This window comes from Oryctolagus cuniculus, chromosome 17 (genome assembly GCF_051225735.1).
Source record: "Oryctolagus cuniculus isolate XC-2025 breed Fujian yellow rabbit chromosome 17, ASM5122573v1, whole genome shotgun sequence".
NCBI classification, from domain to species: Eukaryota; Metazoa; Chordata; class Mammalia; order Lagomorpha; family Leporidae; genus Oryctolagus; species Oryctolagus cuniculus.
Window position 1 is genome coordinate 51,500,888 of NC_142883.1, and position 26,476 is coordinate 51,527,363.

Sequence of the window (26,476 nt, forward strand, 5' to 3'; positions counted from 1 at the left end):
CACAATATAGGAAACGGGGGAAAAAAAAACCCTCCAGAGCTTACTGTTTGGTAAACCAGGCTGTGGACGCGTTTGGGCACGGAGTTAGGAAAGCATTGGAGAAAAGGGAGTTTCTTTTTGATCCAGGCCCTTCAGTATTGCCTGAATTTGTTTCGGCAAGGCATGTATAAAATGTGTAATTTCTGAAGTTGCAGATGCCCGGGACCTCGGGCGAGCGGGTCAGTTCCTCAGACGCGGGTTACCGACTCCCTAGACAGTGTCCCGCCCCTAAGTTTAACGGAAACATTTCGGGCACAGGCGCCTTCCGTCCGGGCCACGTGCCCCTTCTGCTCCGCGGGACCGCCCCCCGCCATCCGACACCCCCAAAACCCGACACCCGCCGCCCCGCCAGCCCACCCCTCCGCCCCGCGCATGCTCTCTCGCAGCTGGCGCCGGGCATCCGTCTCCTTGCACCAGTGCGCAGGACCACAGCCCCTTCCTCACGCCCCCTCCCCACGAGGCGTGCGTCGCGATGTGTTTGCGTCATCGCGCCACGCCACCACTCCAGCCCGGGAAAGATGGCGGCCGCCGTTCTCAGCGGGCCCTCTGCGGGCTCCCCGGCGGGGGTTCCCGGCGGGGCCGGGGGTCTCTCGGCGATGGGCTCCGGCCCGCGCCTTCGCCTGCTGCTGCTGGAGAGCGTTTCCGGGCTGCTGCAGCCGCGAACGGGGTCCACCGTTGCTCCTGTGCATCTTCCAGTCCGCTCCGCCCCGCATTTGCCCGGGCTCGTGTGCCTGTTGCGGCTGCATGGAACGGTGGGCGGGGCCCAGGTGAGTCGGTGGCCCGCGTGCCCGCGGGCCTGTGGGAAGGTTGACGAGGCACCTGTGCGCCGGGAATATGGTACACTGCAGCTGCCGTAGGGGCTGGAGGGGAGGCGAGCTGAGGGCAGAAAGCGGAGACAGCTGTCAGGCCGGACGAGATCCGCGTGGTTCTTCTCTTTTACCCGCTATGAGTTCTTGAGTTGCGGGCGGGTAAATGGGGCCGTAGTTGTCTGTTGCTAGGCTATTGCTAGGCACACAGGAGTGGATTCGATTCGGGGCCTGCTCACTCGCTAGCTTCCCCAGCCTCTTCTTCCTTTGGCGGTACCTGTTTGGGGTTGTTTTTAGGGGGGACTGGTTTAATGGACGTATTCAGCAAGTGTTTCCCCAGCCCTTACTCGGCGCGCCATTTACGGCCGTGATGGCGATGGACAAAACGCAGTGGAACACAGCGAGAACTGAATAGCAGGGGGGCTCTAAGCTAATCCGGAGACTTACAGAGATCTTCCGAAGGAGCTGGAGGTTAAGCTGAGACCCTTAGGATGAGCGGGGTTTGGGTAAGGAAAGAAAACGAGAGGGGCGGTCCCGTCGTGCGAGGAAACTTGGTGTGGGAAGGCCCCGCGGGTAGGAGGAAACTGGGAAGAAGGCATTGTGTGTAGGGGAAGAAGTCGTTGGGGTGGGTAGGCAGTGGGCAGACAGAGCTTTGTCGGCCGGGTTACAAGGAGCCTTTGGACGGTCGTTAAAGGCAGCATTTAGCATCCATTTAGTCCTGCCAGCCAGAAACCCGAGCATCATCCTAAGCACCTCCCCCCCCAATCCCACGAGCAAGCTTCCCAGCCCTGTTGACTTTGTCCTGAGCAGTTTTCACATCGGTGCACCCCTTTCCGTGGCTTCCCCATCGTCCCCATCCTAGCGAGACCCACCGTCTTCTTGGCCAAGTGAAGGCACTCGTAAGGACAACATAAGGTGTTTAAGCCAGAAGAGGCGCGTCCTTAGTATTCTCTCCTTCCTTTATCCCCTCCCACTCGCTTTCCTCCAAATACACACATAGACACGTGGTGAGCTCTTCCTTGTCCAGCTTTGTTCTTTTTTATTTAAATTTTTTAAGATTATTTATTTGAAAGGCAGAGTTACAGAGAGGCAGAGACAGAGAGAGAAGTCTTCCATCCACTGGTGCACTTCCCAAATAGCAGTAATGGCTGGAGCTGAGCCGATCTGACGCCAGGAGCCAGGAGCTTTCTCAGGGTCTCCCACTGGGTACAGGGGCCCCAGGACCTGGGCCATCCTCCAAGCTCTCCCAGGCCATAGCAGAGAGCTGGGTCGGAAGTGTGGAGCAGCTAGGATTAGAACTGGTGTCCACAGGGGACGCCAGCATTGAAGGCGGGGGCCCCCCCAAGCCTTTCTTCTTGAGACCGTCCCAGCTGTATGCATCCCTCTAGGGTGAACTTAACCCCACTTTGCTGAGACATAACCTGGTGTGTTAGTCCTCACCATCACTGAACAGTAGGTGAGACAAAGCCCTGTCTGCCACCTCAGGCCGGTTTCAGAAGCAGTAGCTGATTAAGGATTCTCTCTTCTTTCTAAGTCCTCTCCCTCTAATTCATAAGCTTCCTTTTTCTCAGTTGTATTACGGTGGTGGTTTTTGTTTTTTTTTTTTCCTTATGTTTTTCCTATCTACAAACAGGCCCAGGCATATCTTTTCTTTCCTGAGCATTTGTGAACTGTTATCTGTCCTGCTTATAAATGTGTGATTTCTTTCATCTCTCTTTTTTTTTTTTTAAGTATTTATTTATTTATTTGAAAGGCAGAGGTACAGAGAAGGAGAGGCAGAGGCGGAGAGAGAGATCTTCCGTCAGTCGGCCCACTGCCCACATGGCTGCAATGGCTGGGGCTGGAACTGGGCTAGGCCAAAGCCAGGAGCTTCAGCGAGGTCTCCCATGTGGGTGCAGGGGCCCAAGCACTTGGGCCATCTTCTGCTGCTTTCCTAGGTGCACCAGCAGGGAGCTGGATTGGAAGTGAAGCAGCTGAGGTGCCAGTGGCTTTACCCACTATGCCACAGCTCTGGACCTCTCTTTCAAGACTGCCAGGGCCGGTGCTGTGCACAGTAGGTTAATCCTCCGCCGGCCAGCATCCCATATGAGCACCAGTTCTAGTCCTGGCTGCTCCTCTTCTGTTCCAACTCTGCTATGGCCTGGAAAAGCTGTGGAAGATGCCCCAAGTCTTTGGGCCCTTGCACCCGCATGGAAGACCCAAAGAAGCTCCTGGCTCCTGGCTTCAGATCAGCTCAGCTCCAGCCATTGCAGCCATCTGGGGAGTGAACCAGCAGATGGAAGACCTCTCTCTCTCTCACTGTGTGTAATTCTACCTCTCAAGTAAATAAATAAATAAAATCTTAAAAAAAAAAAAAAAGACTGTGCCTCTTCCCTTGATTCCAACTGAGTGACTTGACATCTTATTTCTTTTCCCTAAATTTCCCAAGTCTAGTAGAATTTTGAGTGGAGAAGCTAAGGGTAATACGAGAAACTAGGGTCCTCCTTTAATACTACATATGCCATATTTTTGCATACAGTCTGTGTTGAATTTTTTTCTATTTGTGCTTCTTATATTCGGTTCTTAATACATGGGTCTGTGTGGTGGGTTTGTTTGCTTTCCCGTAGTTTTTTTTTTTTTTTTTTTTTTTTTTAATTGAAAGGCAGAGAGAGAGAGAGATTCTCCCTCTGCTGGTTCACTCCCTGGTTACCTACAACAGTCTGGGCTAGGCTGGGCTGAAGCTGAGAGCCAGAACTCCATCCTGGTCTCCCATGGGGTGGCAGGAGCCCTCTGTAGCAGAATGTCATTGTCAGGAGGCTGGATTGGAAGCAGCGGCACTCCTGTATAGGATGGGGGCTTCCCAAGGGATGGCTTAACCTGTTGTGCCAACATGCCTGTCACTTAACAGATTTTTTTTTGTTTGTTTTTTTGACAGGCAGAGTGGATAGTGAGAGAGAGAGAGACAGAGAGAAAGGTCTTCCTTTTGCCGTTGGTTCACCCGCCAATGGCCGCCATGGCTGGCGCGCTGTGGCCGGCACACCGCACTGATCCGAAGGCAGGAGCCAGGTGCTTCTCCTGGTCTCCCATGGGGTGCAGGGCCCAAGCACTTGGGCCATCCTCCACTGCCTTCCCGGGCCACAGCAGAGAGCTGGCCTGGAAGAGGGGCAACCGGGACAGAATCCGGCGCCCTGACCGGGACTAGAACCCAGTGTGCCGGCGCCGCTAGGCGGAGGATTAGCCTATTGAGCTGCGGCGCCAGCTTTTTTTTTTAAGATTTATTTTATATATTTGAGAGGCAGAGTTACAAAGAGGGAAGGAGGGAGGGAGGGAGGGAGAGAGAGAGAGAGAGAGAGAGAGAGAGAGGTCTTTCATCCGCTGGTTCTCTCCCCAAATAGCGCCAGAGTTATTTTATATATTTGAGAGGCAGAGTTACAAAGGGAGAAAGAGAGAGAGGTCTTTCATCTGCTGGTTCTCTCCCCAAATGGCCACAGTGGCCAGAGCTGGGCCAATCTGAAGTCAGGAGCTTCTCCTGGGTCTCCAGTGTGGATGCAGGGGCCCAAGCACTCAGGCTATCTTCCACTACTTTCCCAGGCCATTAGCAGGGAGCCAGATTGGAAGAGGAGCAGCCAGGACTTGAACTGGTGCCCATATAGAATGCTGGCACCATAAGTGGAGGCTTAATCTGCTATGCCACAGTGTCAGCCCTATAACAGATTTTTTAAAATGTTTATTTATTTTCATCTACTTGAAAGGCAGAGCTCTTACTTCTCAACAGCCAGGACTGCTGGGCTATAGCCAAGAGCCCAGAATTCCATCCAGATCTTTCCTAAGTGGGAGGCAGGGGCCCAGACACCGGAGCCATTATTTGCTACATCCCAGGATGCATAAGGAAGCTGGATTGGAAGCGGAGGAGCTGGCACTCCAGTTGACATTGCAGTTTGGAATGTGGGCTTTGTGGGCATTGCAAGCAGCAGCTAAACCCGTTGTGCCACAATACTAGCCTTGTAGTTTAGCTGTGTTTTTTTTTTTTTTTTAAGATTATTTATTTATTTATTTATTTTTAACAAGTAGTTACAGTGAGAGGGAGAGACAGAGAGAAAAGTCTTCCTTCCGTTGGTTCACCCCCCAAATGGCTGCTATGGCCAGAGCTACACTGATCCGAAGCCAGGAGCCAGGTGCTTCTTCCTGGTTTCCCACGCCGGTGCAGGGGCCCAAGCACTTGGGCCATCCTCCACTGCCTTCCCGGGCCACAGCAGAGAGCTGGACTGGAAGAGGAGCAACCGGGACTAGAACCCCGTGCCCATATGGGATTCCGGCGCCGCAGGTGGAGGATTAGCCAAGTGAGCCACAGCGCTGGCCCTCAGCTGTTGTTAAATTAGAAGCAAATGTGATGTTCACAGTGTGTCTCTCTGGCTCTGCTTCTCCAGCAGCTTGAGCATACAGGCATCTGAAGGTATCTCTTGGCTCTCTGGATCCTGACGTCATCCCTAGTCCCATACCCATACTGAGGCCTTATAACTTGTAAAGAGGACTTTACCGGGGTTGGTGCTGTGGCATAGCAGGTAAAGCCGCTTCCTGCAGTGCCGGCATCCCTTATGGGTGCCAGTTCGAGTCCTGACTGCTCCACTTCTGATCCAGCTCTCTGCTATGGCCTGGGAAAGCAGTAGAAGATGGCCCAAGTCCTCGGGCCCCTGCACCCATGTGGGAGACGTGGAAGAAGCTCCTGCCTCCTGGTTTCGGATCAGCTCAGCTCTGGCTGTTGCAGCCATTTGGGGAGTCAACCAGTGGATGGAAGACCTCTGTTTCTCTCTGCCTCTGTCTCTGTGTCACTCTGCCTTTCAAATAAATATATCTCTAGAAAATAAAAGAAAGGACTTTATCTTTGAACTTGTTTCCGTCTAGCCTGTCATCGGAGTATTTATTTATTTGAAAGTAAGAGTGACAGGGAGAGTTTCTGTCCACTGGAGTACTTCCCAAATGGCTACAACAGCCAGGTCTGGGCCAGGAGTCAGGAACTGGTCTCACAGATGGGTGGCAGAGGCCCCAGCACTTGAGCCATCTTCTGCCCCCTTTCCCAGGCACATTGGCGAGCTGGATCAGAAGCAGAGTGAGACTGGAGCCTGCGCTCGCATTGGAGTGCCAGTGTTGGCTGTGCTACGACACTCCCCCCGCCATAGGTTTTTATTCAGCATTTACTGAGTCTGTATTATGTGTTAGTATGGTTCCTGTGCCTGGGTGGCTACGTGAGATGTGGTCCTTCAGAGAATTATGGTTCAGTTGAGAAGTGAAATGAAGGAAATAAGCTTGGAGCTTGAGAGGCAAAGCTCCACTGTGTGATTCCCGTGCCTCAGTCACCAGCTTGGGTTTCCCACAAGCACCACACGCTCTGACAGTTTCTAGCTCTGACTATAGCAGCAGTCTTTTTTCTTTTTAATATGAAACGCTTCACGAATTTGCATGTCATCCTTGCTCAGGGGCCACGGTCCAGTTTAGTCTGTGTGCTGTGGATTCTAACAAGTCTCCTGACTGGCCGCCCGCCCTCCGTTCTTCCTCTCCTGAACCCATTCCCTCAGGGTAGCTGGGTGAGCCTTCCGAGGTGAACCCCTCGTGCTGTCTGCCCCCTTCAGAACTTACTCAGCACCTGGGGATTCCTGCACTGCCTCCTGCTCACTGCGCCCCTCCCGTGGCGCACTCCGCCCCCAGTCTTGGTCCCTTCTCCATGCTCTGCTCGTTTGTCACTGCCCACTCCTTTCCTGCCTACCTGTGATTCACCACTTTTTTTTTTTCTTTTAAGATTTATTTATTTATTTTTTGAAAGGTTGAGTTACAGAGAGGCAGAGGCAGAGAGAAAGAGAAACGGGTCTTCCATCCAGAGGTTCACTCCCCAAGTGGCCGCAACGGCCTGAGCTGGGCCCATCCGAAGCCAGGAACCAGGAGCTTCTTTGGGGCCTTCCATGCAAGGACTTGGGCCATCTTCTGCTTTCCCAGGCCGTCAGTAGGGAGCTGGATCAGAAGTGGAGCAAGCAGAACTCAAACCGGCGCCCATATGGGATGCTGTTGCAGCAGGCTGATGCTTAACCTACCAGGCCACAGCTCAGCAGGACCTCAACCGGGAACATTTTAGCAATCTTATTTCATTCCTCCCCAACTCTGCCCCCGCCTCCCCTCCCCCAAGCGTTTTAAAGCGAATCCCAGATGTCCTTTCTTCTGTAACTGTATATTCTCTGAAGGACACAGCGTCGGCCTGGTATCTTTCCTCAGGCCTTAGGACCCTGCAGTTCTCTTGCCAGTAGCAAAGGATCTTAAAAAAAAAAAAACTCAGTAAGATTCCAGCATTCTGCTGCTTGCAGCCTCACAGCATGAGGCTATGCATGGTGTGTCTCATCGGGTTTCCCTGGCTGCATTCCTAGAGTGTGCTGAGGCCTTTACTCCCTGCTGGGAAGCCTTTGGAAAGCTGAGCACCTTCTCATTTAGAGCTCAGCCTAAATGTCTCCATTTCCCAGGATGCTCCTGCCCACTCTGGAAATAAAGTGGTCCCTTCCCTTCCAGTCATTCTCGGATACATTATCCCGTTTTATTTCTTCCCTAACATTTACCACTGTTTGAAAGAAATTAACTTTATTAAAAAAAGATTTATTTATATATTTGAAAGGAAGGGTGACAAGAGGTCATATCTTCAAGTGATTGCAGCAACCAGGTCTGGGCCAGGGTAAAGCCAGGAGCCAGGAGCTCCATTCCCTATCCAGGTCTCCCACGTAGGTGGTAGTGACTCCAGTACTTGAACCATCATCTGTTGCACTTTAGCAGGGAGCTGGATTGGAGGTGGAGCAGCTGGGGTTCGAACCGGCTCTCACATGAGATGCCAGCTCACAGGCAACAGTTTAGCCCGCTGCACCACACGCAGGCCCCAGAGAGGTTAACTTTGATCACTGGGTTAAAGTGGTATCTGCTAGGTGTCTTAACTACATTTGCAGTTAATAAATTTGTTATCTTGTGTGGGGATGATGTAAATGTCTGTGTCTTGTCAACCTGTTACCCACTTGTTTTAGCATCCATTAGAGCTTCTTCCATGGCAGGGTTAAGGCACAGCAAGGTTAAGCTGCCCCTTGGAGTGCTGGTTTGAGTCCTTGCTACTCTGTTTCTGATGCAGCTTCCTGCTAATGTGCTTGGAAGGCAGCCGATGGTGACCCAACTACTTGGGTTCCTGCCACCCATGTGGAAGATTGGAGTTTCTGCCTTTGGCCTGGACTGGCTCTGGCTGTTGCAGGCATTTATTTGGGTAGTGAATCAGTGGATGGAAGATCGATTGATCTCTGTCACCCTGCCTTTCAAAAAATAAATCTTAAAAATAAAATTCTTTCCTAACTTTTACTATGATAGTTGTTCCATTTAGACTCAGCCAAACCACTTGTCAGAACAGCCCTTTGCGGGTGATATGGTACCTCTTAAAGGTCAAGTTTAAAGGTCAAATCTAGCTCTGTATTATTTGAGTTGTCTCTTAGGATACAGTTGATTATTCCTTCCTTCTTGAGACGCTGCCTTCCCCTGGCATTTGGGATACCGTGGTGTATGTCTGTCTTCCTTTCTCTCTTTCTCTCTCTCTCTCTTTTTCTTTCTTTTTCAGATTTATTTTTATTTATTTGAAAGAGTTACAGAGAAGTAGAGCCAGAGAGAGAGAGGTCTCTCATCGGCTGATTCACTTCCCAAATGGCCGCAACTGCCAGAACTGAGCTGATCCAAAACAAGGAGGCAGGAACTTCTTCCAGGTCTCCCACGCAGGTTGCCAATCTGAAGCCAGGAGCCAGGTGCTTACTCCCAGTCTCCCACGCAGGTGCAGGGGCCCAAGGACTTGGGCCATCTTCCACTGCTTTCCCAGGCCACAGCAGAGAGCTGGATCAGAGTTGGAGCAGCCGGGACTCAAACCAGCACCCATATGGGATGTCGGTGCTGCAGCCAGGGCTTTACCCACTGGGCCACAGTGCCGGCCCCTGTGCTGTCTTGATTTTCCTCTTTCCACCCTGGCCACTGCCCAGTCTTTCCAGAAGTGACTGTTTGCTCTGATCCCTAAAGTGTGGAGTGCCCAAGAACCCAGACTTCCCACTGCATTCTGGGTATACTCATTCCTTTGGTGAGCTGATCCAGTCTCACAGGCAACAACTTTTTTTTTTTTTAAGATTTATTAATTACTTGAAAGTCAGTTACACACAGAAGGAGAGGCAGAGAGAGACAGAGGTCTTTCATCCGCTGGTTCACTCCCCCGTTGGCCGCAACGGCTGGAGCTGTGCTGATCCGAAGCCAGGAGCCAATAGTTTCTAGGTTTTCCACACAGGTACCGGGGCCCAAGCACTTGTGTCATCCTCCACTGCTCTCCCAGGCCACAGCAGAGAGCTGGATCAGAAGTGGAGCAGCAGGGACTCGAACCGGCGCCCTTATGGGATGCTGGCACTGCAGGCGGCAGCTTTACCTGCTATGCCACAGTGCCGGCCTCAGGCAACAACTTCTAGATGCCCATCTCTAACCTGTATTTCTCTGCTTAACTCCAGACTTGTCCACTCAGTACCTGTTTGGTGTTTTCATTTTTAGATGTTGAGTAGATAAAGCAGATTTATCTTATCTGAAACTGAACCCCTGACTCTCACCTCTAAAACCTGATCCTCCCCTATCATTCCCTGTCTCTGTAAATGGCACCTGACACTATCTTTCTAGTGGCTCAAGTTAGAAACCTTAGGGTTATCCTTTACTGTTCTGTCTTCCCCCTTCTTTAACTTGGTACCTCTACCTTCAGCATGTCCGGATTTTGACAGCTCTCTATCCCTGTTGTCACCGTATTCTTTAAGCTGAATCATCTGTTGCCTGGATATTACAGTAGCCTCCTATTTCCTCTGTCTGCTTCTGCCTTCTCAACAAGGCAGCTCATGTGTTGCTGATAATGTTTTTTAATTTAAAAAGAAATTTACTTATTTTTTGAGAGAGTTCCCAGCTACTGGTTCACAATCCAGATGCCCTTGACTTAACTGCTAGACTGAATGCCGGCCCCTGTTGGTTTGTGTGTTTTTAACAGAGTAACAGAGAGAGGGAGAGACAGTAAGATCTTACATCTGCTGGTGTACTCCCTCAAATGCTGGGGCTTGGTCAGTGCAAAGCCAAGAACCAGGAATTCCATCTGGGTCCTCTACGTGGGTTGCGGGGCCATCATCTACTGCCTCCTAGGCTCACTGGCAGGAGGCTTGCTAGAAATAGAGTGGCCAGGACTCGAGCCAGGCACTCTGACATGAGGTGTGTGTATCCCAAGCTGTGCTTAGTCTGCTGTGCAGCAACACTCAAGTCAGGTAACGTCTCTGCTCAGATGCCTTCGTACCCAGAGCTTTTATCTTAGAGTAAAAATTAGCATCACCCATGCAGCTGATACCCCAACCTTCATCTATGACAGCCTCTGTCTACCTTGCTCGCTCTGCTCCGGCGACAGTTTGCCTCCTACTGTTTTGTTTTATTTTTTTTTTCTTTTTCTTTTTTTTTTTTTTTTTTATTTTTGACAGGCAGAGTGGACAGTGAGAGAGAGAGACAGAGAGAAAGGTCTTCCTTTGCCATTGGTTCACCCTCCAATGGCTGCCGCTGCAGCTGGCGCACCGCGCTGATCCGATGGCAGGAGCCAGGAGCCAGGTGCTTTTCCTGGTCTCCCATGGGGTGCAGGGCCCAAGCACCTGGGCCATCCTCCACTGCACTCCCTGGCCATAGCAGAGAGCTGGCCTGGAAGAGGGGCAACCGGGACAGAATCCGGCGCCCTGACCGGGACTAGAACCCGGTGTGCCGGCGCCGCAAGGTGGAGGATTAGCCTATTGAGCCACGGCGCCGGCCCTTGTTTTATTTTTTTAAAAAAAGATTTATTTATTTGAAAGAGTTACCGAGATAGGTAGTAAAGAGAGAGAGAGAGAGAGAGAGAGAGAGAGAGAGAGAGAGAGAGAGGTCTTCCATCCACTGGTTCACTCCCCAGATGGCCACAATGACCAGAGCTGAGCTGATCTGAAGCCAGGAGCCTCTTCCAGGTCTCCCATGTAGGGCCCAAGGATTTACCCTTTGCTGCTTTCCCAGGCTGATTAGCAGGGAGCTGGATCAGAAGTGGAGCAGCTGGGACTCAAACCAGCGCTCATATGGGATGCTGGCCGGCCGGCACTGCAGGCCTGGGCTTTAACCTGCTGCACCACTGCGCCAGCCCCGCCTCCTACTATTCAGATGTGCCAAGTGTGCTTGCATTTCATACCCTTTGCTCTTTTTCTTTCCTGTCTGAAACACTTGGGTTATCATTATACCTTTAAAAGGAAAAAAAAAAAACCAGCTTTGCTAGGAGGGCATTTTTCAATGGTAAAGATGCCCGTGTCTCACAGTGGAGTACCAAGTTTGATACCAGCTCTGGTTCCTGACTCCAGCCTCCTGCTATTGCAGACCCTGGGAAGCAGCAGTGATGGCTGAAGTAACTGGGTTCCTGCCACTCCTGTGGGACACCTGTATTGAGTGTCCAGATCCCTGTTTAGACTGGGCCTAGTTCTGGCTGTTGCAGGCATTTCTATCCCTGCCTCTTAAACTAAAAAAAAGAAAAAAAAAAAAAGAAAAAAAACAAAAAAACCTTTGAGATGTGAGTCACATACTATACAGCTCACTCATTTAAGTTGTGCAGGTTAGTATTTAGTATTTTTGGTGTATTTGCAGAGTTGTGTGCTGTGATCAGTTTCCATTTTTTGTAATCAGAGTCAGAATGTGTGACGTTGACTTAGCTTTCAGAACTATATTCCTTTTTTTTTTTTTTTTTTTTAAGAACTATATTCCTTTTTACAGCCAGATAGTATTCTCCATATTTGTGCATTCATCAGCTGATGGAATTTAGGTAGTTTGCACTTTTTGGTTATCATGAATAACGCTGATATGCATGTTCAAATTCAGGTTCTTGTGAGGACGTGTTTTCATTGCTCTTGGGCATACATGTAGGGGTAGAACTTCTGGGTCACATGTCACTTATGTGTAGCCTTTTGAGGAACTGCTGGACTGTTTTCCAAAGGCGCTGCACTAGCTTACCTTCCCACTGGCGGGGTGGGAGGGAACCGGCACATGGGTTCTCATTCTCCTTTGGGTCTGTGTTCTACTATGTAAGACATTCTCTCCTCTCCCAACTCTGGGCATGCCTCTTCTTTCTTACTGTGCTCTATTCTTCCGTTTAGCATGTAGCACCGTCCAGTGTTATCTGCAGGTTAAGCATCCCTTAACCTGAGATGCTTGGGCCCATAAGTGTTTTGCATTTCAGAACTTTTTTTTTTTTTTTTTTTTTGACAGGCAGAGTGGATAGTGAGAGAGACAGAGAGAAAGGTCTTCCTTTTTGCCGTTGGTTCACCCTCCAATGGCCTCCACGGCTGGCACGCTGTGGCCAGCACACTGCGCTGATCCGAAGCCAGGAGCCAGGTGCTTCTCCTGGTCTCCCATGGGGTGCAGGGCGAGGGGCAACCGGGACAGAATCCGGTGCCCCGACCGGGACTAGAACCCGGTGTGCCGGCACCGCTAGGTGGAGGATTAGTCTATTGAGCCGCGGCACCGGCCCACATTTCAGAATTTTGAAAAACATTTTATCTATCTGTTTTATTTTGTTTGAAAGGCAGAGAGACATAGAGAATAGAGACAGAAGGAGATTTTCCATCCACTGGTTCATTCTCCAATGCCTGCAACAGCCAGGGCTGGGCCAGACCAAAGCCAGGAGGCAGAAACTCCACGTGGGTCTCTCATTTGGGTGCAGAGAGGCACGTACTTGAGCCATCATCCACTGCTGAGCAGGGCGTGCTTTAGGAACTGCTGGAACTTGAACTCACACTCTGATAAAGGGGTGTGGGCATTGCAGGTGGTGGCCCAGGCCCCCGTACCACAGCACCTGCCTGCCCGTGCCTTTTCATGTGAGGTCAGACAGTTTGAGATTTTAGAGCATTTTAGAGTTTTGGGTTAACGGTGGAGGAGTTGTTTGAGGGTACAGGAAGAAGGATAACAGCAAGTTTGTACAGCTGTCTCCTTGGTGCTAGGTAGTCTGGGGCTACAGAGGAGACACAGACTCAACTTTGAAGTCTGGTGGTGGGACAAGTTGTGCTGTCCTCTGTTTAGCTCTGATTTGTTGGGTAGGATATAGGCAAAGGGGTCAGGCAGGATTGAACAGGAGGAAAGGCTGAGGGTCAGCTGCCGTGAGTGCTGCCCGCAGGACAGAGGGCAAAGACAGCAGAGGAGCTGTGACGCCAGACAGGCTCCGCAGTGCCGGGCGTCTTTAACGTGCTGTTGCTGACTCGGCTTCCCCGTTGTCTTTCCTCTAGAACCTTTCAGCGGTGGGGGCTTTGGTGAGTCTCAGCAATGCACGGCTCGGTTCCATCAAAACACGGTAAGTCTTTAACCCCGTGTTCACTCCCTGGGAAGCGGGCTGCGTATCTGCCATTGTCATCCATAGATTCATGGGCTTTGTCTGTTCCCAAGAGGATAGAGTGTCATTCTTTTTGTGAGCTCACGTGAGTTGACCTCACCTTTCCCAGGAGCTCCCAGATCTCGGATTCCCCAGCTGGCATTGTGTTTGCCCCCACTGCACTCCAAGTATGTCAGGAGTTGGCAACTGCAGTGGACCTGGGGGTGACGTGTCCTGTTTCTCGTGGAATGAAAGAGCAGTCAGGGCCTTCCTCGAAGCGTAGCCTGTACCCACTGGCCACCGCTTTCTTCTTTCTCGCGAGGTTTGAGGGCCTGTGTCTGCTGTCCCTGCTGGTAGGGGAGAGCTCCACGGAGATGTTCCAGCAGCACTGCGTCTCTTGGCTCCGGAGCATTCAGCAGGTGTTGCAGGTAAGGATCCGGCATCAAGCCCGCCCCGCCGCCCCCCCCCCCCCCTCTTGTGTGTACTTTGCAGCTTGGCTATTGTTCTGAGGACAGAGTAACTAGAAGTGATCTCCTAAGAGCAGGGAGGATAAGCTTCAGTAGAAATATCCTTTTGAATTTTTTGATGTTTTTATCTGCCTTTTTTTTTTTTTTTTTTTTTTAAGATTTGTTTATTTGAAAGGCAGAGTTACAGAGAGGCAGAGAGAGATATCTCTTCCATCTGCTGGTTCACTTCCCAAATGGCTGCGAAGGCCAGGGCTGGGAGCTCTGAGGCAGGAGCCAGGCGCTTCGTCCAGGTCTCCCTTCATGGGTGCAGGGGCCCAAGGACTTGGACGATCTGCTGCTGCTTTCCCAGCTGCATTAGCAGGGAGCTGGTTGGGAAGTGCAGCAGCCAGGACTCGAACTGGCACCCATATGGGATGCCAGCACTGTAGATGGCAGCTTTATCCCCTGTGCCACAGCAGCAGCCTCCCTAGCTTATTTTAATTCATTTGATTTTCTTTTTTTTTTTTCCCTGCAATGGCTGGAGTTGGGCCAGTCTGAAGCCAGGAGCCAGGAGCTTCTTCCGAGTCTCCCACACGGGTGCAGGGGCCCAAGGACTTGACCCATCTTCCACTGTTCCCAGGCCATAGCAGAGAGCTGGATCGGAAGTGGAGAAGCCAGGTCTCAAACCGGCGTCCATATGGGATGCCGGTACTGCAGGTAGCTGCTTTACTCGCTACACCACAGTGCCAGCCCCTCGTCTGACTTATTTGAAAGGTAGAGATACAGAGAGAGATCTTCCATCCACTGGATCACTCTCCAAATGGCCTTAATGGGTAAAGCTGTGCTGATCTGAAGCCAGGAGCCAGGAGCTTCTTCTGGGTCTCCCATGTGGGTGCAGGGGCCCAAACACTTGGGCCATCTTCTACTGCTATCCCAGGTGCATTAGCAGGGTGGTGGATCATAAGTGGAGCAAGTAGAACTTGAACCAGTGCCCATACGGGATGCTGGTATTGCAGATGGCATCTTAAGATGCCACACCACAATGCTGCCCCAGCTTTTCTTCTTTTTTTTTTTTTCAAAATTAGTATTTTATTAATTTTATTTATTTGCAAGGCAGAGTCAGAGAGAAACAAATTTCCCATCTGCTGGTTTATTCCACATATGTTTGTAAAAGCCAAGGCTGAGCCAGGCTGGAGCCAGGAACCAGGTGCTCATTCTGGGTCTTCCATGTGGGTGACAGGCACTCAAGTACTTGGACCGTTACCTGGTAGTAGAGTTGGTGGTAACACTGTCGTTAACTGTGCTGTTTGTCCAAGCCCGTGCTGCGCTGCCTCTGTCCTCCTCTTGGCGAGGATGAGGTTGGCAGCATGGCGTGTTGTTGCTTTTAGTCCCAGGACCCACCCCCCACAATGGAGCTGGCCGTGGCTGTCTTGAGGGACCTGCTGCGATATGCAGCCCAGCTTCCGGTGCTGTTCCGGGACATCTCCATAAACCACCTCCCTGGGCTTCTTACTTCCCTGCTGGGCCTCAGACCAGAGGTGAGACCTGCTCCCCAGTTCTGCTGCCCTGTCTGGATTGAAGGATGCAGTGGGAAATGACTGGGGTTAGTACTGAAGAAGTGAGAAGAGTGATTTGTGGGCAGGGGTGGGGCGAGATGGGAGTGCAGGGGTGGAGCTCTTGGTCTCTTCCTTCTTCCTGACTTTGTGTTTTTCCCGCAGTGTGAGCAGTCGGCGCTGGAAGGGATGAAGGCTTGTATGACCTACTTCCCCCGGGCTTGTGGTTCTCTCAAAGTAAGCATTCACGGAGACTCCTCTCCCGCCAGTGTGAGCCTGGCTGGCTCTCCTCCTTCAGGTTCTGCTGCTGAGATTTCTGACACCTATCTTCTGATTGGTCTCTTTTATTTATTTATTTATTTATTTATTTATTTATTTATTTATTTATTTTTACTTGAAAGAGTTACACAGAGAGAGAAGGAGAGGCACAGAGAGAGAGTGGTCTTCCATCCACTGGTTCACTCCCCAATTGGCTGCAATGGCCGGAGCTGAGCCGATCCGCAGCCAGGAGCTTCTTCTGGGTCTCCCACGTGGGTGCAGGGGCCCAAGGGCTTGGGCCATCCTCCACTGCTTTGCTGGGCCATAGCAGAGAGCTGGAAAGGAAATGGAGCAGCCTGGACTTGAACTGGCACCCATATGGGATGCCAGCGCTGCAGGCGGTGGCTCTACCCACTATGCCACAGCACCGGCCCCCTGAATGGTCTTTAAAGTCACCTATTTCCATAGTCACACTTAGCCACTTTGGAGCACTCAGCTCCCCAAACTCGTCTCTTTGTATCCCTTAGTAAATTCCCTCTTTGACTTCTCCACCCCTTCCCCCAAGTTTGTCACAACCCCTGCAAGGTGACCGCACAGCAGAGCCTCCCCAGGTCACAGAGGCAAGGAGTATGTGCGTCAGGAGAGGCAGGAGATCAGTGGAAAAATTAGCTTTATTTTCAAGGAGATGGACCAACAAATATGATTAGTTTACAAATTCTACCAAAGCAGTAGCAGTTAAAGGGTCTTTTGTGGCCAGCACGTTTGTTTGTTTGTTTGCGATGTAATTAGATGCCAGCTGTGCCAAAGGGCAGGTGTGTGTTCCCTGTGGATGCAGGGTCCTCTCTCACCTGGTTACACTCACCGTGGCTTCCCTGGCCACTGGCTCACCCTTACTCAGATGGACACACATGAGCAGACAGCTGAGAGGGGTGGCAAATTAATTTTTTTAATAACTGCTGTGGTTAACTGTGTTGGCCATCAGTGTTTTCAGTTAAAGGAGAGTGTCTTAGAAATAAGACTACATGGTTCACAGCACATCAGCAGTCTCAGCATATGGTTTCTTATTGAGCAGAGAGCTTTCTTCCTTCAGTCATAGGAAGCGCTTCACAGGTTGGCTGTGGCACACCCGCCTCACCAGCACTACCGCACTTGTGGTTGGGGACCACTGTTAAGTGAATAAGGGCTGCTTGAACCCAGGCACGCAGCGTCGCACATTCAGTCTGACAGCAAAGATGGCTGCTAGGGTATCTGGAGAGCGAGAGAGACTGTGTTCACATACCGGATGTCATTATTGTATTCATTCTTGTTAATCTCTTGTGATACCTAAGCTTGATTATACATGCATGGGAAGGAGCTAGGAGGAGGGTCAGTACCGTCATGGTTCAGGCACCTGCTGGGAGGGCATCTGAAATCCTGGGTGGAGCTGCTGCTCAGTGGGCATGAGCACGCGTCCTTGCTGATTTTTTTTCCATATGAAATGCCACCGACCGGGTAATAGGATCTTTGGGTGGGTAGGATGTGACTTTTGTCATGAGATATTCAGAGTAATTCATGAGTTTTCTGAGAGGTTAATAAAGGTTGTTTTTTTTTTTTTTTTAAATATTTTAAAAAGTTCTGATTTATTTGAAAGGCGCTGATTTATTTGAAAGGCGGGGAGAGAGAGAAAGAGCTCTCCCATCTGCTGGTTCACTTCCCAGATGCCTCCAACAGCCAGAGCTCCTGAGCCTGAAGGCAGGAGTCCAGAACTCAGTCCAGTCTCTCCCATGGGTGGCAAGGGTCCAAGTACTTGAGCCCTCACTGCTGCCTCCCAGGGTGTGCGTTAACAGGAAGCTGGAGTTGGGAGCAGAGCTGGCACTCGCTGAAACCCAGGCACTGTTAAGGGATGTGGGAGTAAGTTAACTTCTGTTACACGAGCTAACACTTTGTCCCTGACCGAAAGTTTTTGAGGTTTTATTGCAAATGTCTATTTTGATTTAGCTCTGCTTGATATCACATGTTTGTGTCTGCTTCCTCCTGGGACAGTGGAGGAAAAATTGAGTGTTACTTGCAGGGTAGGAATTTGGACAGACATGGAGACTAATGACAAGTGTTCCTCTGCTGTTGCCTCTTAATTTTCAATGTGAGTAATCAGGAGGATTTGTCAGTACTCATAATCTTCTGTCAGGATAGTTTTGAAGTTCTAACCTGCATTTTGAGTACCCTTTCCAAACCAGGCAACCAGATGTTTGCGTGATGTCCCAAGATACGTCTGTGTTTCTAAGAATCACATGTCATCCAGAGAGCTTTCCTTGCTTGCAGACTTTGGCTTTTCTCTTGCACAGAGAAGAATGTGCTTGGTGCAGCAGCCCTGGAGGATCGCACTCGGGGGGGTGTGGCAGGCCAGTGCTCAGGGAGCTGACGGTGACGTTTAGAAGGGTTTCTCTGCTCTGCCCCATCCCCTGGGGTAACTCAGGGTTACTCCTCCCAGGTGATGTGGCTCATGTGTTCTGAATCTGTGGTCGACCCCCGCAGAAACCTTACCTCACTTCCTCCTCCTTGCTGAATTGATTAGGGGAGTTCCTTGGAATGAGTGGGAGGACTGATCCCCACCTTGGGGTGTACCCAGGAATTCAGGATGTAGAGGGTGTGTGTGTTTGTATTGTTGTGAGTGACGTGTTCCAGGGGAGCGTTGACTTAGGTTTGCTGTGTGGGTCAGCCAGGGCAAACGCTCTACTTGGAGTCTTGGAGCCAAGTTGCTTCCCTATGTCCCACCTTGTGGCAGCCACGTAAGAGGTGTCTGTTGACCTCAGCCTAGGATTTTTTTTTTTTTTTTGCTAATTTATTTATTTTACTTATTTGAGAGACAAAGAGCTCTCAGCTGCTTGTTCACTTTGCAGACACCTGCAGCAGCCAAGGCTGAGGCCAGGGCTGAAGCCCGGAACCAGGAATGCAATCCGGGCTCCCACATGGCTGGCAGGAAGTCAGACACTGGAGACACCACTCCTGCCTCCAGGGTCTGCATTAGCGGGAAGCTGGAGTTGAACTGTTGTCCTTGGAGAAGCTGGGGAATCAGAGTCCTTGGGTGGTTTCTGTTCTGTGTTTCAGTGTTCTGAGACACTGCCACATGAGTGTGGGTGTTGTCCAAGTCCCAAGGGGAATGGTCCAGTGCTTGTCTTGGTCAGGGGGAGTCATGCTCTGTGATGCGGGGAACTGAGCGTGGCTCCTGTCTCCGGGGAGCTGGGAGGGAGTCTGCGGTGGGGCACCCTGAGACACTTGCTGACAGGCCTCTGCTCCTGTCTTGCGTCCCCTGCTGAGTAGTCTTCCGGAAGCTCACCTGCGCCCCTCTGTAAAGTCAGCTCTCTGAGTGTGGGCTGACAGGCCTCCTTCATTTCTCTGTTGGCATCTTCTGGCTGTGTCGCTTTGCTGTGTGTCTCTCTCTGGCCTTGTTACCCAGACTCTGCCCTCCTCAGCCTCCCCTTCCTGACCTCAGCATTGTTCTCTCTTGGTCCCCCTTCCGTAATGTGCCAGCCTCTGCTCCAGCCTCGGTACAGGTTCCCTGTATACTTACTCTGACTTCCAGACTGACTGGTGTGTTCCTCTGAAGGTGGAAATCATGTCTCCAACCTTTCTAAATCTCTGGATCTTTAGGGGCCTGGCATTGTGGGGAAGTGGATATAGCCACCACCTGCAGTGCCAGTATCCTTACATGGGTGCTGGTTCAAGTCTTGGGTGCTCCACTTCCAGTCCAACTCCCTGCTGGTGTACCTGGGAAAGCAGAGGAGAATGGCCTGAGTCATCAGCCTCAGCCCACGCACCACGTGGGAGACCCTGGCTTAAGTCTGGCCCCGCTCTGGCTGTTGCAGCCTTTTGCAGAGTGAACCAGCAGATGAAAGATCCCTCTCTCCCTCTCTCTGTTTCTACCTCTCTCTTTCTGTAACTCACTCTCTTTCTTTCTTTCTTTCTTTCTTTCTTTCTTTCTTTCTTTCTTTCTTTCTTTCTTTTTAGATTTATTTATTTATTTGAAAGAGTTACAGAGAGAGAGAAAAAGAGAGAGAGAGTAAGAGAGGTCTTCCATCCACTGGTTCACTCCCCAATTGGCCGCAATGGCTGGAACTCTGACGATCCGAAGCCAGGAGCTTCTTCCAGGTCTCCCACATGGGTGCAGGGACCCAAGGACTTGAGCCATCTTCCACTCCTTTCCCAGGCCATAGCAGAGAGCAGCCAGGACTCAAACCGGTGCCCATATGGGATGCCAGAACTGCAGGTGGCATCTTTACCTGCTACACCACAGCGCCGGCCCCGCTACCTTTCAAATAAAATAAATAAATCTTAAAAAGAATCTTTATTGATTTATGTTCACCTATTTGAAAGGCATAGCAGCAGAGACAGAGATCTTCCATCTTCTGGGTCACTCCCCAGGTGCCCAGAAGAGCCTAGGCTGGGCCAGGCGGAAGTTGGGAACCCAGAACTCCATCTGGGACTCCCATATGGGTGGCAAGGCCATCTTCTGCTTTCCCAGGCTTATTTTCAGGGAACTGAATTGGATGCCGAGCAGCTAAGACTCAAAACAGCACTTCAAGGCGGGGTGCCGGTGTTGTGGGTGGCGACTTAACCCACTGCACCCCACCAGCAGCCGCTGAACCCCGATTCCCGCATCTGAGTTGGTGGCGAGAGCGCTGGGCTGTGGGATTGTGTTCACACTCTGTGTCTTTCTAGCCGAGGGGGTCTTGGTCATTTTGCAGAAGCTGACAGGAGAGAGCCCACTTCGGGGGTGGGGGGCGGAGGCAGACTCTTGCCCCAGAGCAGAGTCTGGCCCCAGGGCGGACGGTCATGACCTGGTCCCTCCGTGAAGGCCTGGCTGGCACCAGGTGCTGATTCCCAGTGAGAGCGCTCTGCTTCCTGCGGCTTCAGAGACAACACGTCTGGCTTCGAGCCTGCCGCCGGGGGTGGACCATGCGCTCGTCTGTGGCTGCTGGAGCCGCCTCACTCACTCTTTTCTCCTCATCCAGGGCAAGCTGGCCTCCTTTTTCCTTTCTCGTGTGGATGCCTTGAGCCCTCAGCTCCAGCAGGTAAAGGGAAAGGGTGGAGGTGCTCAGGGTCCTGAGCCAGGAGTGTCCTCTAGTGTTCATTCTTAATTTTCCCTGTACTGCTTTTGGATCCTGGTTCTGCTTTCTTCCTGTTAGCGTGTGCAAGTCCTGGCTTCTGCCCTCCTCTGTCCATCTGTACCCTCTACCTCCTTCCCTTCGCCCGTTTCCCTCTGAACTCTCCATCCCTGTTGGGCATTAGCGGTGGGGATCCGGGACCGGGCTAGGTTCCTGGCTGACCGCATGTCTGCCCTTCCTTCTGCAGTTGGCCTGTGAGTGCTATTCCAGGCTGCCCTCGTTAGGGGCTGGCTTCTCCCAGGGACTGAAGCACACCGAGAGCTGGGAGCAAGAGCTGCACAGTCTGCTGGCCTCACTGCACACCTTGCTGGGGGCCCTGTACGAGGGCGCCGAAACGGGTAGGAACCAGGGCTGGTGTCGGCGGGACAGGAGCCAGGGGGAGCTTGGCCGGAGGGAACAGGATGGTGGCCCTGGGTAGGGCCGTTGGGTTCTAGGTAGAATGGATGGGAGTTCAGTTAGGTCACCTATGTACCTGGTGTATTTCCACACAGTTTCTGTGCCAAGCGAAGACCCAGGCGTGGAGGCACTGCTTTCCCAGTCGGAAGATGGCGACGCCCATGTCCTACTCCGCCTTCGGCAGAGGTTTTCAGGGCTGGCCCGCTGCCTGGGGCTCATGCTCAGGTGAGCGTGGGTGCTGGAGGGAGCAGGGCCGGGAGCGGCAGGGGACGCGATGGGAGGAGCTCGAGGTGGGTGGAGTGACGCTGAGGAGCCCCTCTGAGGGGTTGCCTGCTCTGGTTCTCTTTAGCTCTGAGTTTGGGGCTCCTGTGTCCGTGCCTGTGCAAGAAGTCCTGGATGTCATCTGCCGAACGCTCAGCGTCAGCAGCAAGAACATCGTGAGTGGCTCTGTCCTCTCTGACAGCCCGTGCCAGGACTCTGGGCAGCCAGGAAGGGACTGGGACCCGAGGCTCCCAGGCAGTGTGGTCCCTGAGGTTGGCCCGGCAGCCCCTTCCTTCAGTGCAGCTACCATCCCCGCCGTGTCTCCCGGCCCCACAGGCACGCGGGCCTCCAGTGGGGCCACTTTAGGCAAATGCGCCTCTGGAGGAGGGTGAGCTTGGGAGTCAGCGGGTCCTTGCCGAGGGGCTCCTCCGTACCCAGTTTGACGCTGTGGGGAGAGCGGGGCTCGGCTGGGTTCCTCACCTGTGTGAAAGTGTCTGTGTAGTCAACACGTGTCTCATGTGGCCTTGTTCCTGGCTCTCTCTCTTCTCCCCCTCATTTTTGCTACCCCCTCCCCCAGAGCTTGCTTGGGGACGGCCCCCTGCGGTTGCTGCTGCTGCCCTCTGTCCACCTGGAAGCCTTGGACCTGCTCTCTGCGCTCATCCTTGCGTGAGTGGGGTTGGGTGGCGTGGGGTGAGGGGACTGGGGTGTGCTGGAAATGAGGGTCACCGCTCTGTCTCTGCCCCCAGGTGTGGAAGCCGACTCTTGCGCTTTGGGGCACTGATCAGCCGCCTGCTGCCCCAGGTCCTCAATGCCTGGAGCGTTGGCCGGGATTCCCTCTCTCCCGGCCAGGAGAGGCCTTACAGGTGACTATCCGGGAAGCGGATGGGGAGGAGGGGGTGGGTTAGGCAGGCGGGGTTCTGGCATGCGGGTGCTGTGTTCATAACCGGCCATCTCCGCTCACAGCACCATCCGGACCAAGGTGTATGCGGTGCTAGAGTTGTGGGTGCAGGTTTGTGGGGCCTCGGCAGGGGTGCTGCAGGGAGGAGCGTCTGGAGAGGCCCTGCTCACCCACCTGCTCAGCGACATTGCCCCGCCAACGGACGCCCTCAAGGTGAGCGAGGCCTGGCTCCCATTCCAGGGCACTCGTCCTGTGCCCTTTGTCCACTCGCCCCTCGCCACACACCGCCTCCTGACCCCGTCCTGCCTCCCCGGTTCCCTGTGTATGTGATTTGTGTTTCCCTCCACCCACCAGCTGCGCAGCCCCCGGGGGAGCCCTGATGGGAGTTCACAGACTGGGAAGCCCAGTGCCCCCAAGAAGCTAAAGCTGGACGTGGGGGAGGCCGTGGCCCCGCCCAGCCACCGGAAAGGGGATAGCAATGCCAACAGCGATGTGTGCGCAGCCGCTCTGCGAGGTGGGTGAGGCCTGTGCCCTGGACCTCTGGGGCCTGGGATGGCCTAGAGTGACAGCGCAGAACCAGCTGGCGGCCTGGACAGTGTCTGTAAGGTGCCGACTGGCAGGGGGAGGAGCGGAAGCAGCTGTGCCAATCCCGAGGCTGCAGTAGAGTCTTGGGCTCTGCTGTTGAGTGGGGGTTCTGGGTGGTTACCCTGCTCCTCTCGGGCCTCAGCTGTCTCGTGTGCTCAGTGGATACGTTGCACACCCATGATCCACGCTAGCTGCAGTTCTAGCCCTGGGGCACGGGCCCTGCCTGCGGAGCTCACCTGCTGCCAGGGCAGGGCCCACCGACAGCCATGTTTGCAGCACAGCTGCTGCCCCCTAAAGCCCAGTTACTGGTTGGAGACTGCAGTTAATGTGGGGCTCTCCTCTGGGCCCCGGGTGTTGCACTGCCCGCCACCTACCGCATTTCTGTATCTGATCTGTGTCTGCATCTGTATATATAAATACGCATGTTTGTGATGCTTTATTTACATTATTGCATTTTCCTGTTTAAATTTTGAGAGGCAGAGAGACTGAGAGAAAGAGAGAAAGCCCCCATCTGCTGGTTCACTCCCCAAATGCATGCAGCGACCAGGACAAGGCAGGACCAGAACCAAGAGTGGGGAACTCAATCCGCGTCTCCCATGTGGGTGGTGGGAACCCAATTATTTGAGCCATCACTGTGCTCCCCTGGGTCTGCATTAGCAGGAAGCTGGAGCCGGGAATGAACCCAGGCTCTCTGACGTGGGATGTCGGTAGTCCAACTGGTGTCTTCCAGTCACTAGGCTAAATGCTCACCCATGAGCCGCATTTGGTAGCAGAGAAAGCAAACTCAAGAGAAGTTAAATGGTTTGCCCAGTGGGCGGGGGCAGAACTGCAGGGGCCCTTGCTCTCCATGGCTTGGTAGCCTCCAGCTCACACTGCGTTCTCTCGCCCAGGCCTCAGCCGCACCATCCTCATGTGTGGGCCGCTCATCAAGGAGGAGACGCACAGGGTAGGTAGAGCCTGGGCAGGGGGCTGCTGTCCGTGGCGGGGAAGTGGGTGGTGTGCCCTGGACTGGGTAGCAGCCCCTGGTAGGGGGCCGGGCATTCCTGGTGGCATTCCTAGGTGTGCTCTGTGTCCTTCGCAGAGGCTGCATGATCTAGTCCTGCCCCTGGTCATGAGTGTCCAGCAGAGTGAGGTCCTGGGCAGCTCTCCATACACCAGCTCCCGCTGCCGCCGTGAACTCTACCGCCTGCTGCTGGCCTTGCTGCTGGCACCTTCTCCTCGCTGCCCGCCTCCTCTGGCCTGCGCCCTCCAAGCTTTCTCCCTTGGCCAGCGAGAGGACAGCCTCGAGGTGAGTGCTGACTGGGCCCGAGTCCTCTTGGGCTCCTGGGTTCTCCTGTGTCTGATGCTCCAGCCCCCCCAGACCCTGTCTTCCTGGAGCTCACTGCCCGCTCTTCTTCCTTCAGGTCTCCTCTTTCTGCTCAGAAGCGCTGGTGACCTGTGCTGCTCTGACTCACCCTCGGGTTCCTCCCCTGCAGTCCGTGGGCCCCACCTGCCTCACACCTGCCCCCGTCCCCCCTCCTGAGGCCCCATCTCCCTTCAGGGCCCCACCCTTCCACCCCCCCGGCCCCATGCCCTCAGCCGGCCCCATGCCCTCAGCTGGCCCTGTGCCCTCAGCCGGCCCCGTGCCCTCTGCAGGCCCCTTGACCTCCGCGGGCCCTGTGCCCTCTGCAGGCCCTGTGCCCTCAGCACGCCCAGGACCCCCAGCCACAGCCAACCACTTAGGCCTGCCTGTCCCCGGCCTGGTGTCCGTCCCTCCCCGGCTCCTCCCCGGCCCTGAGAACCACCGGGGAGGCTCCCATGAGGACCCTGTCCTTGCCCCCAGTGGGACTCCCCCACCTGCGGTGCCCCCAGATGAAACTTTTGGGGGAAGAGTGCCCAGACCAGCCTTTGTGCACTATGATAAGGAGGAGGCCTCGGACGTGGAGATCTCCTTGGAGAGCGACTCGGATGACAGTGTGGTGATTGTGCCTGAGGGGCTGCTGCCCCTGCCACCTCCGCCACCCTCGGGCACCACATCGCCCCCTGCAGCTCCCGCCGGGCCTCCCACAGCCTCCCCTCCAGTGCCGGCCAAGGAAGAGCCTGAAGAGCTTCCTGCAGCCCCGGGCCCTCTCCCACCACCCCCGCCCCCACCGGTTCCTGGACCTGTGGCTCTCCCGCCTCCCCAGTTGGTCCCAGAAGGGACTCCTGGAGGAGGAGGAGGAGGAGGCGGCGGAAGCGGAGGAAGCGGAGGGCCTCCTGCCCTGGAAGAGGATTTGACGGTCATTAACATCAACAGCAGTGATGAGGAGGAGGAGGAGGAGGAAGAGGAGGAGGAAGAGGAGGAAGAAGAGGAGGAGGAGGAAGACTTCGAGGAAGAGGAAGAGGATGAAGAAGAGTACTTTGAAGAGGAAGAAGAAGAGGAAGAAGAGTTTGAAGAGGAATTTGAGGAAGAAGAAGGTGAATTAGAGGAAGAAGAAGAAGAGGAGGAGGAGGAGGAAGAAGAAGAGTTGGAAGAGGTAGAAGAGTTGGAGTTCGGCCCAGCAGGAGGGGAGGTGGAAGAAGGGGGCCCTCCCCCGCCAGCCTTGCCTCCGGCTCTGCCCCCTCCGGAGTCTCCCAAGGTGCCGCCGGAGCCAGAACCGGAGCCGGAGCCAGAACCTGGGCTGCTGTTGCAAGTGGAGGAGCCAGGGACTGAGGAGGAGCGGGAGGTGGAGGCGGCTCCCACCCTGGCCCCTGAGGGGCTGCCCTCCCAGGGGGAGGCGGAGAGGGAAGCCAGCAGCCCCGGGGTGGAGCCGCCTCCGCAGGCGCTGGTGGAGGAGGAGCCCTCTGCTCCCCCAGCCCTGCTGGAAGAGGAGACTGAGGGCGAGGGAGACAAGGTGCCACAGCCCCCGGAGACGTCTGCGGAAGAAGAGGTAGAGGCAGGGGCCGCCGAGCTCCCGGAAAAGGTGAGGGCCGGGGCCGGGCAGGGAGGAGAAGGGCCACTGCTTGGGTCAGGGAAGACGCTTGACCCAGCCTGACCCTCTCATCACGTCTGGCGTCTTTGTTCCTACCAGGAGCAGGATGACACAGCTGCCATGCTGGCCGACTTCATCGATTGTCCCCCTGATGACGAGAAGCCACCGCCCGCCACAGAGCCCGACTCCTAGCCCTCTTTTACACCGCTCTCCTCGTTTCCAATAAAGTTATGCCCTTAGGTGCCCGCCGCTGCATCCGCCTGTTGCCGCGCTGAGGCCCGAGCGTGTGCTGGGCCTGTGAAGGTCCTGGTAGCATCTCCCTCAGCCTCCGTGTCCGGGGAGAGCCTTGGCTTACACGGTGTCGCTCCACAAGCCAGTGCTGTCTCAGAACTCGTGCCCCCTGCTGTTTCTGATGCTAAATATGAGGGAGGTCTTCAAAAAGTTAGAGGAAAATGGGTGTTACAAAAAAAAAAAAACTGCCTGGATATCAAAATTTTTTGCACTGTAATTGTCTTTAAAAACATTTTTAAAATGTATTTGAGGCGCCAGTGCTGTGGCTCACTAGGTTAATCCTCTGCCTGAAGCACCGGCATCCCATATGGGCGCTGGGTTCTAGTCCCGGTTGCCCCTCTTCCAGGTCAGCTCTCTGCTGTGGCCCAGGAGTGCAGTGGAGGATGGCCCAAGTGCTTGGGCCCTGCACCCGCATGGGAGACCAGGAGAAGCTCCTGGCTCCTGCCTTCAGATCAGCACAGCTCCAGCTGTTGGG

At 53.7% G+C, this 26,476-nt stretch overlaps 1 protein-coding gene across 1 annotated transcript; it reads left to right on the forward strand.

The window, feature by feature from the left end:
• The first annotated feature begins 452 nt into the window (after positions 1-452).
• PELP1 (proline, glutamate and leucine rich protein 1) lies at positions 453-25,955 on the forward strand. The gene is made up of 17 exons (XM_002718821.6): positions 453-806; positions 13,160-13,224; positions 13,565-13,670; positions 15,077-15,226; positions 15,407-15,478; positions 20,488-20,547; positions 20,828-20,978; positions 21,132-21,261; positions 21,386-21,473; positions 21,875-21,963; positions 22,044-22,160; positions 22,261-22,408; positions 22,550-22,709; positions 23,671-23,726; positions 23,862-24,068; positions 24,184-25,701; positions 25,810-25,955. Exons 1-17 carry the CDS (start codon positions 558-560, stop codon positions 25,900-25,902), a joined length of 3,459 nt encoding a protein of 1,152 aa, XP_002718867.6. The 5' UTR covers positions 453-557; the 3' UTR covers positions 25,903-25,955.
• Positions 25,956-26,476: the final 521 nt, after the last annotated feature.

Excerpts from the sequence above, each read along its gene's own strand:
- PELP1 (XM_002718821.6), top strand. The coding sequence starts at position 558 with ATGGCGGCCGCCGTTCTCAGCGGGCCCTCTGCGGGCTCCCCGGCGGGG. Across the intron at positions 21,262-21,385 it reads TGCCTGGGGCTCATGCTCAG|CTCTGAGTTTGGGGCTCCTG; the intron begins GTGAGCGTGGGT and ends GGTTCTCTTTAG. Across the intron at positions 21,964-22,043 it reads CTCTCTGCGCTCATCCTTGC|GTGTGGAAGCCGACTCTTGC; the intron begins GTGAGTGGGGTT and ends CTCTGCCCCCAG.